Source organism: Parus major, chromosome Z, assembly GCF_001522545.3.
Source record: "Parus major isolate Abel chromosome Z, Parus_major1.1, whole genome shotgun sequence".
Lineage (NCBI taxonomy): Eukaryota > Metazoa > Chordata > Aves > Passeriformes > Paridae > Parus > Parus major.
In genome coordinates, this window is record NC_031799.1 from 25,269,340 (window position 1) to 25,288,649 (window position 19,310).

The window sequence follows — 19,310 nt, forward strand, 5'->3', positions numbered from 1 at the left end:
TTCAGGAGAGCAGGCTTTGGTCTCTTCAAGGATCTGCGCAATAGAGTGCCATGGGACAAAGCCCAGGAGGAAAGAAGGGCCCAAGAAAGCTGGGTAACATTCAAGCATCACGTCCTACAAGCTTGACAGAGATGCAGCCCAACAAAGAAGAAGGAATGTAAAAACACCAGGGAGCCTCTGAATGAACAAGTTGTTTCTAGACAAACTTAAACACAAGAAAAAAGTCCAGAGAGGGTAGAACTGGTACTGGTGAGGTTGCCTGTGAGGAATACAGATGAATTGTCCAAGCAGCCGGGGATAAGGCTAGGAAAGCTAAAGCCCTGATAGAATTAAATCTGGCCAGGCATGACAAAAGCAGCAAGAATCGTTTTTATAAGTACATTGGTGATAAAGGGAAGACTAAGAAAATTGTGGACTCTCCAGAAAGAAACAAGAGACCTGGTTAGAGAGGACAAGAAGAAGGCTGAGGAACTCAGTGGCAGTTTTACCTCAATCCTTACCAGCCACAGTACTCCAGCCTCATTACCCAAGTTGCACAACTAGTGGAAGATATCCCTGCCCATGGCAGGGGGTTCGGAAACACACGATCTGTGTGCAAACTGCATGATCTACACTGAATTACATGACAACATATAACTCATAAGTCTTGAAGAAAACAAGGAGAACTACAAAACAAAATAAAAAAGAAATAAATCAAGTGTCCTGGATACAGACCGAAAACATCATAACAATAAATGTCTGTAAGAATGGAAGGGAAAATACCTATACCCTTCCATCATTATCAGTTGCTCAGTTTTATTTAATCATCAGGCTCAGCTCCACAAAACTAAATAAGGCAGTAACCAGCATGAGATGATCTTTGCTCCAGAAGGTCAAGTAAACATCACAAAGAATGTAATTCAAACAGTCACAGTGTTATTGAAGGGGACTTGAGCTCATGCTTTCTGACACACTTATCAAACTTTATGAAAAGAAGACAGAAAAACATATTTAAATGCCATTGTTTCTTCAGTACTTACAGAAATGCAGATATGGTGTTTATATACCAAATGAACTCTACTCATTTTATATCGTATTTCAGTATAAAAATAATGAGATTTTTGGACTGCTGAACAGAATAAACAAAACACATCAAACACGACCTAACAGTATTTTTTAAACTAAACTATCTACCCACAAGTAAGGAATATATTTCCAAAGACCCTGTCAATCATTAGAGGGAGCTGCAATCTCTGAATTTAGTAACATTTCAAAACTTCCTGAATAGGCAAACTGTAAATACAACAGCCAACCTTTCCACACAACCTGCATTTCACTTTATAATTACTGTTTCCTGATGATACACATTTAAGGGAAGCAGCAGATCACTCTTGTCATAGTAAAGCTATGCAGCCAGATGAATACTGAGACACAACTGATTTAGCCAATGAACAGAATATATTAATGCAATAAAATGTAATCACCTTGTCTTGATATTTACAGAAAATTCAGGCCTGGATGAAATTTGTTAAAAATTCAGCTGCTAACACAAAATGCTCACATTTCATCAGTTTGGGAAAGGTTCTGATCTTTTGAATACTTGTTTAATACTGAATTATTACTTTATATTTTTAAAACTTACATGACTTTCATTAAAAGGGCTGCCAGATTAGGCTGTAAACCATTATTTACTAATAAAAAGAATAAAGTTTTTTTGGAAAAATACAGTCAAATATCTGTACATGAGATTTACCAATTTACTTTTTTCCAGACTGAAATAAATTCTTTTAATGCAAGTAAAAATGAGAAAAATTAGTCTATGTAAAACCAAAATCTTGTCAAAACCAGTTTGAAAAATAAAGCACATAAAGATTGGGAAATCAGAAGCACTTATCAAAAGACTTCAATTTTGGAATTGCTATGTAATAAAAAGTAGAGCTAATTAATGTAATGACCAAGGTGATACAAATAAATATTTCATCTTACTTGTCCAGAGCTGTGCTGGTAGGCATGCTTCTGCCAAATCCTCGGACACCCATCTGACAGAAGTATGGAATGCAAGACAGATTGGCAGCAATTATAGCCAGTGAATCTGATGCATTAACAAAGAAACCATTTTGGCCAAGGATCATGTAGCGGTCCTGGAGAAGAAAAGAAATTTAAAATAGCATCCTAAACTCCATGTATTGAGGACACCTAATTTCTTTTCATAGATCAAGTGGAGGTAGAGAGAAAAAGGACAGGTTTTGGGTTACTCACATCCCTTTATGGGCAGAAAAATTTACTGGCATCATCCTGGAAGGTTTATAATTTCACTATCACACCATCACTCCCTCCTGCCTTGCAAATCAAAGCTCCAGATCAGATTATAGCTTCTGCCTCCTACATGTCACTTCAGTAGCTCTGCCAAGAGAATGCTTGTGTAGGAGAATCTTTTTTGCCAATGACACGCACTGTGATGGGAGTAGGAGTGCGTTTTGTGTTTACTGAGAATAGAAAACAGCTTTTGTTCTTCAGAACCTTTTAATCTTTCTCCCACCTTGCCAGGGGAGAAAGTTCTTTTGTAATACATAGTTTTTTATTATGCTGATAATATGACATTAAAACATTAAAATAAACAGAGATTATGATTCAGTGCTTTATTTAGCTAAAAATCCCTTAATTCATGATGCTAACCAAAAAAGGACTTAATGTTGTTACTGTTTACTGTGACAAGTCTGTATTATATATATGCTGTCTGCTCCTAGCCAGGGAAAAAAGTGTTACACCAGCACAAGACATAACCAGCCCCCTATTTAAGTAATTCTCATCCTGACTTCAAATTCTGCTTGATTTGCAGTCATCTGCAGAGAAAAATTACAACATATGTGTCTGATTTATGGGTTGCAAATGTTACCATCTGTATCTGAAAGTAATACCACTTTCTGCTTCAATGGGTTACTGAAAAGCAGATAAATTATATTACACGTCACATATCTGACCCCAGACAAAACAACAATTAATGTGGAACCTCAAGACAGATATAAATACTTACTCCATCAGCATCAAAAGCAGCTCCAAATCCATACTCGCCACCTTTCATAGCCTCCAGCAAGGCAGTTGCATATGTTAAATTTGGATCAGGAGGCTGTCCACCAAAATCCTCCAGAGGAATACAGTTGATGGCAGAATTTGCAGGAGCTCCCAATTCATCACACAAGATTCTTCTCACATAGGGTCCCATAACTGTGAAAACAGAAATCTGCCATGCAATCACAAAAGCGTATGCTTGACATTCAAATTTTTCACAGCACTGTGGACATTGCATACAAAACATACTTTCACCAATTCTATACATCTGTCCTTGCAACAACCCCCAAAACTATTATTTCACAGAGGAGTATGTGACTGTCCTCAAAGTAAATAATTAATCAGTACGAAAATAATCAATTCAACATGAAAATGACAATGGTGAAAGATTTCTGAGGTTTTTTTTACCCATTATTAAGTAAAGAAATTATCATACACATAAAGGAGTTTTTCTCACTAGAATATAAATAAAATGCTATTCTATGTGTCTAAATAACGTAGTAGCAAGGAAAGTAAACAGTAGGTGAATACATACAAGAAATACACCTACCTTTAGATTCCAATTCATGTGAAAATTGCAATAGATTTGTCCACCCAAGGATTTTACTACATTTTAGTTGCTACCAGGCAGAGAATAAATTAAAATTTTCTCAAAACTAACTCCAAAATACTTCTTTATTTTGTTAAGGATATGACCAACTAAAACCCTATGCTGTTATATACCGTAATTATTACATGTATTTGGTGACTAAATGGTCACTACCTGAGCACTCTGCATCCCTTACGCAGGTGTGAACAGGTCACTCAGAGGTAAAACATGCATGAGTAACTGCTATCTCCTCCTTTCTTACTCCCATATCTTGCTAACTGGAGCAGCTGAGACCTGAGGTAAAACTGTGTGAGATAAACTTCCTGAAAATGTAGATGTTAATACTGTAAAATATACCATGATTCAGGTTCTTATCTAAATTGGACTCCTGTCAAATTACTCTTTTTTCTGCCAGTGTTACCAGTACCAGTGTGTACAGCCATGAAAATACATTCCATTTGTATACACTTAATCTACATGTGCTTTAAATTATAGATAACCATCTCTCCACCAAAATGCATGGTCATGAAGCCAATTCTGCCACCTTGCAAATAAAGTAAACAAACTAAGTCCTTTAAAATGTTTGTGATGCATCAGTTTTTCCAACCCTATGACAGACTATGCACGTTTTTGACAACATGTAAAAAATTCTTAACAGTCAGTAACAGACCTGAACATAAGAGCTCCTAAGTATTTCAGTAATATTCTCTCCAGTATAGTAGATGGCAAGAGGCAGTGCCTTCCTCACTGTTCCCTCTGCATTGCTCAAGGACACCATCTGCCCTTTTGACACAGCCTAGCAAAACTGGGCTGGATGAAGAACACTGCTTGGATGCAGACTACAATCCTTGGCCACAGTGAATTGTACGTTCACAATGACTGTGAACTCACCATGGTACTTCAAACACCAATTATCACACTGTATGAGGTAAAATGCTTTACAGAAGTTTTCTAAGTCTGTCTAGCTCCTTTTATGGGTCTGTTTTTGTAATCCCATTGAAGAATGAAACCTGGTTTGCTGGATTTAATCTGTTTTCTGTAAGATAATGTTGAACAGTCTTACTTGCACTCCAACCCTTCCACTCATCTGCAGAAATCCTTATTTATATATTCATAATGTAGCCTAAAATAGATCTTATCCTGGTCTGTGTTTCTCCAAGTGATACAGCTTATATTTTTTTAGTATCAGCACACCACTGATCCCCTTGCAGTCTTCCATGACAATTTCAACTTGTCCACAGTACTATGAAATTTGTTCACTTTTAACATTAGTGAGACAGAGGTCTCAGCTAACTCTTTAATTTATCTATTCAGACTTAACTAGTTTTATACCATTTATCATTTCCTCTTAGTAGAGACTGCCTTGTAACCTCCTTAGTCACTGGACACTGTAATATACCTCATCACCCTGTCATGGCAAGATTACCTCATCCTGCTTGCTTCCAAATGCAGAAAGAAAACTTTTATTGGAAACATATGTATTTACTTATTTATCAAGTAAGATAAAACCTCTTCGCCTAGTAAGAAATCTAACCCGTCATTAAAATTGCTTTGTTGGTAGTGTAAGGTTCAAATCCTTTCTTACTAGCCTTAACTTCTACTACATAAAAGTCCAACATTTATGTATTGTTATTTGGAAACCATTGCAGTGTACAACTTTTTTTGGGAAGCTATTTCAGTGTACCTACAGTTTTGTCTCAATACACTCATGTTCCTACCTCCATTCATGGCATCAATCCTTATTTTAATCTGATTAGGTCCAGTCAGCAAATTTCTGATGGCATTGAAGTCAAAAATACTTCGAAGGAGATTGAGGTAGATTTCCACAGAATCCACAATTTCCACTAGAAAAATCACACAGAAAAAAAAAAGAAATTACTACAGTTCACCCAAGCAAAGTTATTTCTTCCAGCTCTCTTCCACCCAGCTGAACTAAAGTCAGAGCACACAATGCCTATATGACATGGCTTTGCTTAGAAGTAAACAGCAGAAAAGTCTACGGCTCCCTCTGCCTTCAGTGTGGCTACTGTCAAGCTTTAAGCCTTGAAAAGATCAGCAGTTTTGCCTGCCAAAAGACTGCAGAGATAATGTAAGTTGACAGCTTCTGTTTCAGTGAAGGCATTAATGATTGTATGTTACATCAAAGTAAACTATAGATCATTCACTAAACCACTGAAAAACTTTGCAAGCTAAATAGGTTTATTCTCAGAGGAAAAAGATATTCAGAACAATTCTGACACCAGAGATTCTATTCTTTTATCTGACAGCACTGTCTATCTGCATCATTCCTTCAGGAGAGACATACAACCTATTCTAAATTTTGGTACCAGGAGGACCTGTATTCAGGTTGCTGTAGATGGACAATAAACTATACTTTTGAATTGTAGAGCTCATTGATTTAAGAAAGCTAGGCTCAGATTACATCTTTTTTTTGCTAAGGTCTTGATAACTTGAAATTTAAATTCACAAAAGCAGAGCACTACAATCTTTCCAGTTCTTTTGGATGTAAAACATTAAACAAAAATGAATTAATGAAAATAAGTCTGTCATAATGAAAGCAGTAACCAAACAACTGTCGGAAGCCATGCTTCTCAGTCATCTTGCAATTAATTACTTTTTCTGATTAAATTAAAAAGCATATGTTATACAAATGTCTTTTCATCCAGTTAAATAAGTATCTTGAAATACCTTACTTATAAGGTAAATTGTAAATATTTTAACCTATATTGTATTAGATTGTATTTATATTGTAAATATACGTAAATCATACTTAGACTCTCATCCAATTTTGCAGAGAAACACTGATCTCACACTAATGCTCTTCTTTAGAGTAACATGAAAATGATACAGATGTTTTTTGAGCCTGAGAAGAACACGGAGAATAGATTTCTTCAATATGTTTGAAGAAAGAAAAAAGAGTTCTCAAGACTGAAAAACAACCCATAAAACCTACTTAAGAAAGAGTCAATTCTATGGTATATTCTGAAAGTTTTAAACACTCACCAAGATTATGTTATTTCATATTCTCTATGCTCTGCTCCTAACAGCATTTTAGTAGCCCCTGAGCTTTACACATATGAACAAATGCAGCAACTCTGGTGGAGCTGCTCACACATGTGAAGATAAAGCACATGAAGGATTAAAGCTTAAAAATTATTTTAAGTCCTGCAAACACAACCTCAGTTGTTCCAACACCTCTGTAGCTCTGATTCACAGGAGCTAGTTCATACAACTGAAGAAAAAGTAGAAGTTTCAAAAACATTGGATAGTATCTTAAATTACTTTTTAGATTATTTTCATTCTTTCTGCACCTTCAATCTGCACTCAAATCTGTGTAAACTGTATTTATTCATGCCTTTATAAGCCAACTGCATTGCTTCAGTAAGGTAGCTCTACTGTCTCAAGTTGATGCATTCTTGGAAGATGTGTTTGGAAATTATTTTTTGGTGTAGTTTTTTTAAAATACAGAAAAACTGCTGCTAATTGTATGCACTTTTATACATATCTGGGGGGAGGAGTACCTCATTTTCATTTAAAAAATACTATTTGGAATGATTAAACTGTTTGAAAATGAGAATTTAATACTGTACCAATTCTCTGATTCCAGAGTGGTCCTGGAGTTGAATTCTCTTTGCTTTTTGTTTGCCTAAAAAAGCCAAACATCTTATTTGCAGTAAAATAAAACACTCCAGTGAAATAAAAATTTAAGAACATTTTTAAAAGAAAAAATTTATTTCTCAAAATTTAAATTATGTCAAAATGTGAAGTTTGGGTGGAAAACAAAATTACTTTAATTCCAGGGAGTTAGGAATGTGGAAAAGTTCTTGAGGCCACAGAGTTTTAGAGTATTTGAAATATATGGAATATACATAAAGTTTGAAATACATGTCAGGACTCCTTAATTTGTTTTTGACTTCTTCCAGAAAACAGCTGTGTAAGATAATTTTAAATCAATTGTAAGCATAAAAGTATTCACTATGCCTAAAATTAAACATGTGCTTAAGCAATCCCTTTACATTTTGAGTCATTGGATGTACAAATCCCACAACTTTTTAGAAAGTGTGAGCAAAAATTAATAAACTGAGAGTCTCACTTAATCTTTTGTCAATTAGACTTCAATAACCAAGACATTCCTAGACCAAAAAGGTTTGTGTTTGATGTTTAACTACTAGCAAGCATAAATTTGGCAAAGATACTTGGCTGAAAGATGAGGTCTGATGCACTTTTAAGTCTGTAACCCAGACTCCTAAAGTGCAAAACAAATATAACACTTATCTATAAATGCACACAGCACTGGACAGATGCAAAAGGAGTTAGAAACCATGGTGCAGTTAGAAAACTACGACCTAACTGCTGTCACAGAAACATGGTGGGATGAGTTACATGACTGGAGCACTGCAGCTGGGGGCTTTTCAGAAGAGACAGGCTGGTTTTTTCAGACAGATAGGAGGGGTGGGGGTGTTGTGCTTAATATTAAGGAAAAGTCAGATTGTGAAGAGCTTGATAACAGCCATGAACAGACTGAGACCCTGCGTGTGAAAATCAAGAAGCAGATCAACATAGGACTCTTTGTGGTTGGGCGTCTACTACAGGCCACCTGACATGGAGAGTCTCTTGATGAGACCTATTGCTTTATTTAAAAAAACCCAAACCCCACCTCCACTGGAAACCTCAAACTTCACTGCAGTCTCTCCTCCAGGTTTTCTGGGATGGTGTCTAGCTGTTAGAATCATTCCAGCAGCTGCTTTGATTTTTCAGATGATATATGACAGACCAGTGCCATTCACCTAGCCTTCCTTAATGTCTTTGACACTGTATGCATGACATGTTATCTCCTAATTGGAGAGACACGGATCTGATGGATGGACTACTCAGTGGAAAAGGACTTTGCTGGATGTACACAGAAAGAGTGTTGCGGTCAATGATTCTGTGTTCAGGTGGAGGCCAGTGAGGAGTGGGTTCCCCCAGGGGTCTGTCTTGGGACCTTCTTGGGACTGTCTTGGGACCAGTCAGTGCCTGTTAGTATCTTTATGAATGACATCAACAGTGACATTGAGTGCTCCCTCAGGAGGTCTGCAGATAACAAAGCTGAGCAGCTGACACAACAGAAGGAAGGGATGCCATCCAGAGGGACCTGGACAAGCTTGAGCAGTGGATCTATGAGAATCTCATGAAGTTCAACAACTCCAAGCACAAAGTGCTGCACCTGGGTTAGGGCAGTTCCAGACACAGGTACAAACTCATTGAGTAAAGAACTCATTGAGAGCAGTCCTGCAGAGAAGGACTTGGGGGTTATTGGGAATGAAAAGGCATGACCCACAGACCAGAGAGACAAACGTGTCCTGGGCTGCATCTAGAGCAGTGTGGGCAGCGGGGCAAGGGAGGGGATTCTGCCCCTCTGCTCTGCTGAGACCCCACCTGCAGGGCTGCATCCAGCTCTCATGTTCTCAGTACCAAAAAGACATGGACCTGTTGGAGCAGGCCCAAGGTAGTGCCACAAAGATGATCAGAAGGATGGAAAACCTCTCCTGTGAGGACAGGCTGAGAGATCTGGGATAGTTCAGCATGGAGAACGCTCAAAAGAGCCTTATAGCTGTCTTTTAGTATAAGGAAATTCTTATAAAAAGAATTTCAAAACAGGCAAATAGAGTTATGATAAGGAGGAAGGGTTTTAAACTGAAGGAGAAGAGATTTAGATTAGATTTTAGGAAAAAAATTCTTTATGGTTAGGGTGCTGAGGTACTTGAACAGGTTGCCCAGAGAAGCTGGGGATATCCCATCCCTGGAAGTGTTCAAGGCCAGGCTGGACGGGGCTCTGAGCAACCTCGTCTAATGAAAGGTCTCCCTGACCATGACAGCAGGGTTGGAACAAGATGATCCTGAAGGTACTTTCCACCACAAAACATTCTGATCCTATAACACCTTGTATTTTGATAACTTTTGGTAAAGCATCTTGAAGAACTGAAGTCCTGCTTATATAATTACTTGTTATAATTCTGCTGCAATACAAATATTTAGACTTAATGGATTTAGTATAAGTACACACTGATACCTCGGAAAGGTTTGAACTTGTTCTCCAGATCGAATTCTTGTCTTCCTAGGCGTGATAAATCAACTCTGAGATCAGGACAAATGGCATATTCCTCCAAGGTTTTGCTGATTTGATAGATTTTTTCTGAAACTATGTCTGGAGCAGGTCCTGTAACAGAAAATAATGTGGTGGGTCATTTCTTTTAAACAAAGACTTCCTATTTTAAAAATGAGTGCTGAGTTACTATGGAATAAATAAAAACGAAGTACTATGGTAAATAAGGTCTGTTCTTTCATTACAACACAGGTTTAAAATGTTCTTCAAAAAATAAAAAATGGAAATACACTGCATTACTCACAACATTTTGATTCACATAGAGTATTTTAATCAATTATTATCCAGGAGCAGGACAGATGAGGTAATCACAGTCATATTTGTTTGGGCTTTTTGGTCAAAGACTACCTTTTTTCAATTTGCATGGAATCTCAACACAACTATTAAAGGAAAGCCTGTTCTTCAGCAGCAGGTTCTGGTGTTTCACAGGACTTTCTGCAAATGTACGCCTGTGAAAATCAGATAGCTTGGTGCTTCACATTATTTCATTAGAAAAAAAAATATCATTTTCAGAAATCTTACCATACTGACAGTGCGGCTATATTGCAGCTTCCCTCCAGTACCTGAATGAAATTTATCTTTCTTAGAATTCAAAACATCTTAATTGTTCAACAATTAGCAATTACGACCTTGATTGCTTATGTCATTCAGAAACAGAAAACACATCTTACTTGTGAGTTAGTTTCATTGCTAAAGCCTGAAAAATGGGCTTCATTTTCAGATTTACTCTCAACTAAATTAAAGTTGCAGGCCTGATGCGAAAATTACTAGATTAACTACACCATATGTGGTGCAAAGGTTGAGCCTGAGTTGCAATTGAGTGTGAATTGCAGCAAGTCCTTTCTGGCTTATTTGACTCTGCACAGCTGATAATAAAGCTACAATTCTACTCTAAAATTTTATTTTTTTTTTAATTCCCTTTGTTGTTCTCTCTCCTCATCCAAAATGTCATTGAAGGCTTTTTCAGTGTGAACTTTCCGTTCCTGCATTGCCATGTAAGTTGGTGTTTTCTATCTCAGATGCAGTGTACCAGATGGTCCAAATCAATACAATAAAAACCAGCTACTTAATTCATCATTTAGCCTACAAAATTACCTCTTACTCATCTAATCCAAACCCATCCAAAGGGTGAGGACACCATTAGCTATAGATCTTTCTTGATACATGGATATGTTGTTTACTGATATTTCCAGCTAAGGAGGTCCCACAGAGCCACTCTACAATCTCTTCTACAGCTACAGAAACAAGCCAATTCAGCTTGATCTGGATCTACAAAATAGACTGAGCAAGCATATAGAGTAACAATAACCTTCCCTAGGAAGGCTGGGGTGCCTAAACACTGTATTAGCTCAAGCACCTTGCCTGATACTTAACCCACATTTTCTCAGCTGGAACTTAAACCAGCTACTTTTCTTCATGGCCCTGCTGATTAACATAAATAATTAAACCTTGTGACCTGTGTTTAAGGAGTTTTTCATATATAAAGCTTAATGCCTTTCTGAATTCTCATTAAAAGGGCAAAGCATGCTAGACAGACTGCACCACACCAACTGTTACCCATTTATCAAGCAGATTTTAGATGCATGTGGTGTTTTAAAGTTTATAGAGCGCTAATGCATCTAACAGTTTGGCTCTGGTATATGTGTGCTGTGACCCTGGCTTTCTTACTGGCTGACCTTACACAGTCCCTTTATTCTCTCTGGGATTCAAGCCTATTCTGTTTATAAAATCACTCATTTAACCATGCCCGTTTTTCAATTACACAAGAGAGAAGGGAGAAAGCACCCCATCTCAAGTTCTCCCACCTTCAAAATGGGGAAGGAAACATTTTATAAGCACTTTCACTTCATTTTTTCAGATGGAAAGCACTCTACATGTGTGAGGTATACAAGGTGTCAGCAACCATCACATAATGTTATGTGTACACAGATCTGTAATGTAAAATATACAGAACCTATAACATACCTACACGTGTTAGCTGTCAATTTTGGAAAACAAAGACTTCAGCTATATATAAAAATTCCCTTATTCAATGGTGGAATTGCAATGGTAAAATGGTAAAACTCTCTACCTGGATAAGTCCAGTTACTTCCTGGGTAAACATAAGGAAGTGCTTTTTTCCATGCAAGACAATAAGTCTTTTTATTTTATTATTTATTAATTTATTTTAAAGCTGTAAGTATACTGCTTACAAGCAACACAGAAGTATGAGAAAAACACAGCTCCCTCATAGGCATCTTTATAAAAGGATCAGAACTGTTATGGTAATCTGGATGGCTACATAAAGGACTATAAAAATCGGATGGCAAGTCTGCTGTTTATAGAAATCTTACAGCTACCCCAAGATACCTCAATGAACATTAAAAGCTTATTTCTCAGACCCATGTACACAAATACACTTATTGAAAGAAAAAGAGATGCCTATGTTCTTAACAGTTTTAACCAAGCAAATGAAAAACACATAGTTACAGACAGCTAATTATCCTCATAAACCATTTCCAGGCATACCAAGATGCAATGTTGTAGTGTCTTTAAAAAAAAAAATACCTCCATTGGCAACTTCAAACTTGACTCCAAATTCTCCTCCAGGTCCCCCAGGACTGTGGCTAGCTGTTAGAATAATTCCACCAGCAGCTTTGATCTTTCGGATGATACACGAAACAGCAGGTGTGGATAAGATCCCATTCTGTCCAATAACCAATCTGCCAATCTACATGGAAACAACAAGCCAAAGTACTCTGAATAGTACTAATTTTTGAAAATTAGTATATAAACACACACACAATAGGCATATATGTACAGGATAGAAATGGTGAAATCTTGGTATGAAACATACTCTCTTGTAGAGAGCACTGACAAAAAACACCATAACCTGGCATTTAGCCCCAGTGGCTTGGGTATGACAGTAAAGAAAGAGCACAGCAATGACAAGGATTTTCAAAGCTCCCAAGCATAACACTAGGGTATCATCCTGCTACCAAAATTTGGGAGGTAACCCCACAAAACAGCAAATCCTCTCAGGTATTAGTATAGTTTAGGGTTGACCCTGGATGTATTTGCAGGGCTGGGACTTTAACAGAAAGAGAGTAGAAAGAGAATTGACTTTCACAGAGCAGCCTTTCAGTGTAACCACGAGTATCACTCCACATTAGGGTCTGCAGTCTCTTGTAGTTACACTTCCATTGCCTAGACAGCCCTAGATGTCCTGCCCCATAGAAAGCACTGCTCCTCCTTCAGCTATCAGTGACTCCTTGGCTATTCCAAACTACAGGGTGTGTTTCTCAGGACACAGCTGAGCAGGGGAAGTTCCCACCATTCTTAAAATAAAAAAAAAAAAACCTTTCAGGCGGTGTTATTAAACACTGACTCAATGTGCTTGGTATTATGTGCAGTTCCACTGCAAGGTTCCAATTTCAAAACCATGCCTTCATCCCCTACGCAGATACTACAGTTTCATCTTAATATAAATAATCTAGGAGCCAACAAGAAATGCATTTACAAAGAAATACAAGAGAGTTCCAATTTCTGGGGAACACAAAAGGAAGACGCAGAAAACCAAGGGGAGAAAAGGAGGTTATGTGTCACAGATGAGAACTGAGGCAGCTGCATATGGAGCTTAGAAAGATATCGTCAAAGCCTGGAAAGTCTTAAAACCATCTATATTAAAAAAAATAAAAAAAAAAAAAAAAAATCAAATAAACCACCATCAGCACCACCACTACTGCGCAGTAGGGGAGGGGCAGGTCAGTTAGGGGAGGCAGAACACCAAATCCCTCTCACTTCTTATCTGAAAACAGACTGGGAACTGAACTTCAGATTTCATTCTCTAGTTTGAAGGAGATTTGATAGCTCCACAGTCTGTGTGGCAAAGCAATAGCACAGGAGGTGTCACTACCTGGCTCCTGTCCACAACGAGTTGCTCCTTCATATATGTATGACCTTCTTCTGGGCTCTCACAAGAAGACCCTAATGGTTACTTAGAAGTGTGGGTCCAAATAATTTCAGAAGAGCAAAGCATTAGGAGATTATTTAATTAACCTGTTTTTGAACTATTGTGAACTATTTGAATTTTAAAAATTAAGATTACAAAGAAATTATCAACTTCTACCACAAGTTACTTTTTTGGTAATTCTCCCCAATCACAAACTATGTCTAGCCATTTCTCTTCCACTAAGAATCACAGGATCTGCTTTTGAATTTTAAAAAATGTGAAGAAAATGCACTCTTCAATCTGAGATTCCACCTGAAGCTCTGAAGAAAGAATGATTGTTTGTCTACCTGCTTCTCTTTTCAGAGTTCTTGAAGATAATTCTGAAGCCTATGATATGTTGCTAGTAAACAGGAGAGCTACAAACAAAAGATTATCATGGAAGAAACAAACAAAAAATTACCACGGAAAGAAAAATATGATTTTACAAAACCTTGTAATTATTTGCTTTGAATATCGTCCCTCCCTTTTTTTAAACTATGAAGCATGCAAAAAGCTAGAACAATGACTCAATCTTCCAAATACAGCTGTCAGAAATGGGTGCCAGCTCTTAAAACAGTATTGTGTATGGGTAAACAAAAGGAGTGTGACAGCGATAACATTTTACAAAATGCTCGAGAACAACCACTCTGAATCCATCTGGAGATACTCAAGTATAAATGTATTTACACTTGCATGCAGGCTTTCAGTATTTTCAGTATTCCTAAACCTAAAGTAGTGAGTTTTAAGTTTTTGTCTTCATGCACAACACTGTATTTTTTAAAGTTAGTAGAATACTTAAATTATTCAGAATTTACAAATTACTTAGGACTGTCTCTTCACCGTATTTCATTTCTTCCCATTCAGCAGATGTTGCACAAACCAGTTTTCCCATTTTTCTGGATGCCAAGTATTAATACAAATATGAGTAATTTGATTTACCTTAAGCACTTGTCACGAGGCTAGTATTTCTATACTACTTTATAAATATAAATAATATTATTTATTATACTAATTTCTGTACTATAGAAATACTGCAATATTTAGTATTCTAAATTAAGGACCCTATAAATCAAATTACATAAGTAATACATTGGTATTTTATTTGCAGTGACTACTAAAAAGTTTCACCTTATATTAAGGTCATCAGTGCTTCTACAAAACTCCCTGAGGGAAGTGCCTACCTTAGAGTTGTAACTGTGCTATCCATCTTCCTTTGCTTTTTTCATTTCGGTGGCAGGAATGCACAAGGATTGTCTTCTCTTGATGCAGAATCTCTTCATTTTGAATCAAACACTAAACTAGCATTTAATTATTTTTTAAATTAATTTAATTAATATCTGTTTTTACTGACTTCTCACAATCCGCACTAAAACAGTAAACAAACTGTACCCACGTGCTGACTCACAATTAAAGTTTCAGTAATATCCCTCTGAAAATCTTGGGACAATTTCATAGCATGGAAAGATTATCCCTGGAATTCAAGAACTTGCATGGCTACAAGATCACAAGTACGTAACATCTCTTATAACACTGTGTCTCTATGCCATGTTCTATTTTGTCACTGTACTTTTAGTAACAACAGCAGAAACAAAGATCCTCAGCAAACAGCCACAGCTGAAAGAATAAAATACCCTGAAAAGTACTTTACAAGAACACTTTTATGCAGTATTACTGCTTGCAGCTGTGCTTTTTCAGACTATTCAGCTGATTACCATGGAGTCACTTAATGCTTTTTAAAATTATTTTTCCCAGTAATCTCTCACATGCCTCAGTCAATTATACTTGAAAGAACATGAAGCAACCAGATTACATCCCTAACAACTTGGGGCTGTGCCTTCCTATGTTTTACTATAGCACCCTAAAGATGTTTGAACACACACTCAGTATAGAAGCAAATAAATATCACACAGACCCAGGGAGGAAGGGAAGATTTGCATGAAAGGCCATGGAAAATAAAACCAGTATGGTATTACATAGGAGACAACCAGAAGACTCAACTCTCTGCCATCTCAAACTTCTACAGCATTACTAGAAATACTCTGCAGTCACTCTAGCATGTTGTCATAACTTTCCATATTCAGTGTAAGATGAATCAGTGCCTTCTCATCTACCACCGAGACCCACAAATAACAGCTTCTCATTTAAACATATCCTAAACTTTACATCAAAAATGAGGCACCCCATCCAGTTGGTGGGTCTAATGGAATATTTGCATCTAGTTCCTAGAGGAACTTCCTGTGGATCTGTGAATTCTGTGAATCTGTGAACCAGACATTAAGGTTCACAGACACTACAACTGGCATGGCACAGGTGAAACTACCGCTCCGTTTTGTCAAACTGCTTATTGCAACCCAGAATGGTACAGGACTTCTGTCTGGCCTTCCTCTCGTTCCCCCACCTTCCAATGACATGCAGCCCCTTACCCGAACGTGTTTGCTACCATCCCAGCTGTGTGCCCCACTGAAGGGCAGCCCTGGTCCGCCACCTCAGCTCTCAACAGAAGGAGCTGTGGAGCATGTGCTGCTTGCAGCTGCAGAGCACGGGCCAGCCTGTAGCTGCTGCCACCACGGCAAGGCTGTGCAGGCTGCAGCTGTGGTGTGTGTACCTGCAGCCCCGAGCTGGAGGACATGAGCCAGCAGCACCGAGGATGAGTAGAAGGCAGGCCAAGCACTGTCAGCTGACTGAGCAGGGGACCTCATCTCATTCCTTGTACTGGAGCCTATGCCAGCCGTGCTAGGCTGTTAGCACAGGGGGAATGCGGGATGAGTCACCAAGTTAGAACAAGAGGAACCTAGCAACTCTAAAGGGCAATCCATTTACAGATGATAATAGAAAATCCCTTTTATTTTTGTACTCAGCCAGCACAACTAGCCATGACTCTCGGTATGTGTCTTCCAGGAAGGAGATTAAAGTTCAGTTTATCAGCACTGCTGGCACTCAGGGCAGCTGAACATTTTCAAGGCAACTTTCAAGCCTTCCCCACGTTTCATCTGACCCAGCCTACATCAGTTCACTTCTTTCCCTGTGATACCAGCTACATGCTTTCTCATTATATTAACCTCATCCAAAGGGACAGATCTTTGCTCTCATGAGTCTTCTTCTCCTCTCCCCCTACTTACATGTCACATCCCTAAACAATGCTATCAAGCTGATTTAGATATTTTCCCAGAAGGTGTATTTTAATAGCCAAAAAATAAACATACAAATAGTACTAACTAAGTAAATGTGAAACTTATGCATTTATGTTGTGCTTGAGAGAAACAGAGGTGAGGGTGAGCATGGTGAAGATGTTAAGAGAAGAAACAGAGCATTCTGTTTCCATGAAAATGGAAATGGGACACCCTCTCAATAGGTCCGTACTAGCTGGGCTGCTGAATTTCCGAGGACTGTGTCATTAGCAAGATTATCATACATGAATTCAGGTATTTCTGAAAATTTTGAGCAGAAAACTTTGGGGATTAGCTTCAGAAAGCATTAGGGAGAAACTGTGTTTCTAAGAAACTTGCAGTAACTTAAGAAAGGGGAAAGCATTATTACAGCAAGGAATCATCTCGAACTGGAAATCTCCTGAGGTCAGAAAGCTATTCCAGCAAGATCCAGAATGTGACAGAAGCAGTAGGAAGGAGGCAGGCTGACAGGAAAAATTTGTCAGCATAACCTATCTGAGAAACCCCTGATCTTCTAAATCCCAAATTTATTCAGCCCCTCAGCCCCTCGTGGTCACTGTAACCCTTTCTTGTAGCTCCTAACAGCATGCAAGGACCTCAGCCTCTGTAGGGCAGCTCTTGCTGCTGGTCTCTTGCTTTAGCTGTTGCTGCACTTTATCCCACCTGGTAAACAGGTACAATTCCATTAGTGAGACTATCTCCACAGAGCTACAAGAGCAATGTGGCTAGGGAGCAGCACTCCTCCGTGTTCTGTCCCATCTTCCTTTAAACTCCCCACACACCAGCCCACTTCCTCTGCCCTACACTCACTCCCTGCACACTCCCTTCCCTGCCACTGCAGATGGAACCACTGTGCTAGTCTTGCCACTGCCCCCACTTTCACCAGTGTCCCCCACAGAGCCCTCCCACACCCTGGGCCACATAAACTCTGCCCTCTACCAAGTCCCTACATGAACAGTGATTTTGCACTAGGTAGACAGTATGTAACACGGTCTCTGAAATCTCAGGCATCACTCAGCATCTGCTTGATATTATCAGCATGTTGAGAACATGTTTCAGAAGTGAGTTTTAAATACTCATTCATACAAGACTGGCTGGTCTTGTATATGACAACAAATCAGCAGTGAAAATTCGAACACATATAGAGATTCATTTCAAAATTGAAAGATCTCTCGAAAGGACTGCCTTTAAAGTACTGAGCTTTTGAAAAAAATTCCCTACAGTAAAGAATTCCCTATGAAACTTTCACTCCTTTTGCCAAATCAAGAGGAACAGACTAGGCATCATAACAGAGATAGCAGTTCCAGCTCTGGTTTGAAGTAGGAACTTCAAGCCTGCATTATCTGGTGTTTCCAGCCTCCTGTACATACACATGAATGTGCATGAATCTAGGAAAAGAATAACTTTTTCTTCCTGAGTTCCTTCCTACTTTCAAAACTGCACAAGAAAAATTTGTATCCCATCGGACCAGCGGTTGTTGCCACTGCTGTCTTCCTGCATTTTGCAATTTGTTTGCAAGTGACCCACAGAAAATAACTATTATTTTCCCTAAGGTGTGGGTAAAATTCTGAACTCCTCCTTCAACAGCACCATTTTCGTTGAATTATTTTTAAAATTATTTTTTATTTTATTTAATAAAATTATTTATCTGAGCAGCAGATGCTTGTCTGATACCTTTGTTTCCTGCGTACTTATTTTTAACTCTGCTACATCTTCTCCTGCAGAGTGAGAGCTATATTTCAGCTCCCATGCCTTCCTCCTCCTATAACAAGGTGTGAAAACAGCAGGGCACGGCTGGCAGTCTGCAGGGGTAGCCACCATCCCCGCCGCCACAGCCCGACGGAGCCAGCACCTCGCCAAGGCGCGGCGGCGCAGCCCAGGGGATGCAGGCGGGGGCACGTGCGGGGCTGGCTCGGGCACCTGGTGCGGACAGCGCCGAAACACAGCCGCACCCGGGTCCCGCCGGGCTCCGTCTGTGGCTTGAGCGCTGTCCGGGTGACGACTTTAGAAGGTTCTGCCCCGTGCTTCCCGCTGGAGCAGGCAGAGCGCGGGTGCTGCTGCCAGGGAGGGGAGCGGGGGCGGCCGAGGGAGGGCGGGAAGCCTGAGGGGACAGCTTACCCCGTTGGCCGCGGCCATCTGAACGACGATCTCGATGGCCGTCTTGCTGAAGTACCTGCCGTCGCTGCCCACCACCATGGTGCAGCCCTGCCGGTCGCGGAGGTCGACGGACGAGAGGAGGCTCTGCACGAAGTTGGGCAGGTAGTTGCGCTGGCTCTCGAAGAGCGCCGTGGGCCGCCGCAGGCCCCCTCCGCCCGTCGGGCGCTGGTCCTCGTAGGGCGCCGTCTGCACGGTGAGCACGGGGATGGGGGTCCGCTCCATGGCGGCTGCCGC

The 19,310-nt window shown here is 39.3% G+C and overlaps 1 protein-coding gene across 1 annotated transcript in view; it reads right to left on the reverse strand.

Moving 5' to 3' along the window:
- The window catches only part of PGM5 (phosphoglucomutase 5), a 68,694-nt gene extending 49,390 nt beyond the window's left edge, over positions 1-19,304 (reverse strand). The window contains exons 1-6 of the mRNA XM_015614946.1: positions 19,038-19,304; positions 12,330-12,492; positions 9,690-9,836; positions 5,356-5,481; positions 3,014-3,204; positions 1,966-2,120 (exon numbers count right to left, since the gene is read on the reverse strand). Coding sequence (XP_015470432.1) covers positions 1,966-2,120; positions 3,014-3,204; positions 5,356-5,481; positions 9,690-9,836; positions 12,330-12,492; positions 19,038-19,298 — 1,043 coding nt within the window. The 5' untranslated portion in view covers positions 19,299-19,304. The remainder of the gene's footprint in view (positions 1-1,965; positions 2,121-3,013; positions 3,205-5,355; positions 5,482-9,689; positions 9,837-12,329; positions 12,493-19,037) is intronic.
- Positions 19,305-19,310: the final 6 nt, after the last annotated feature.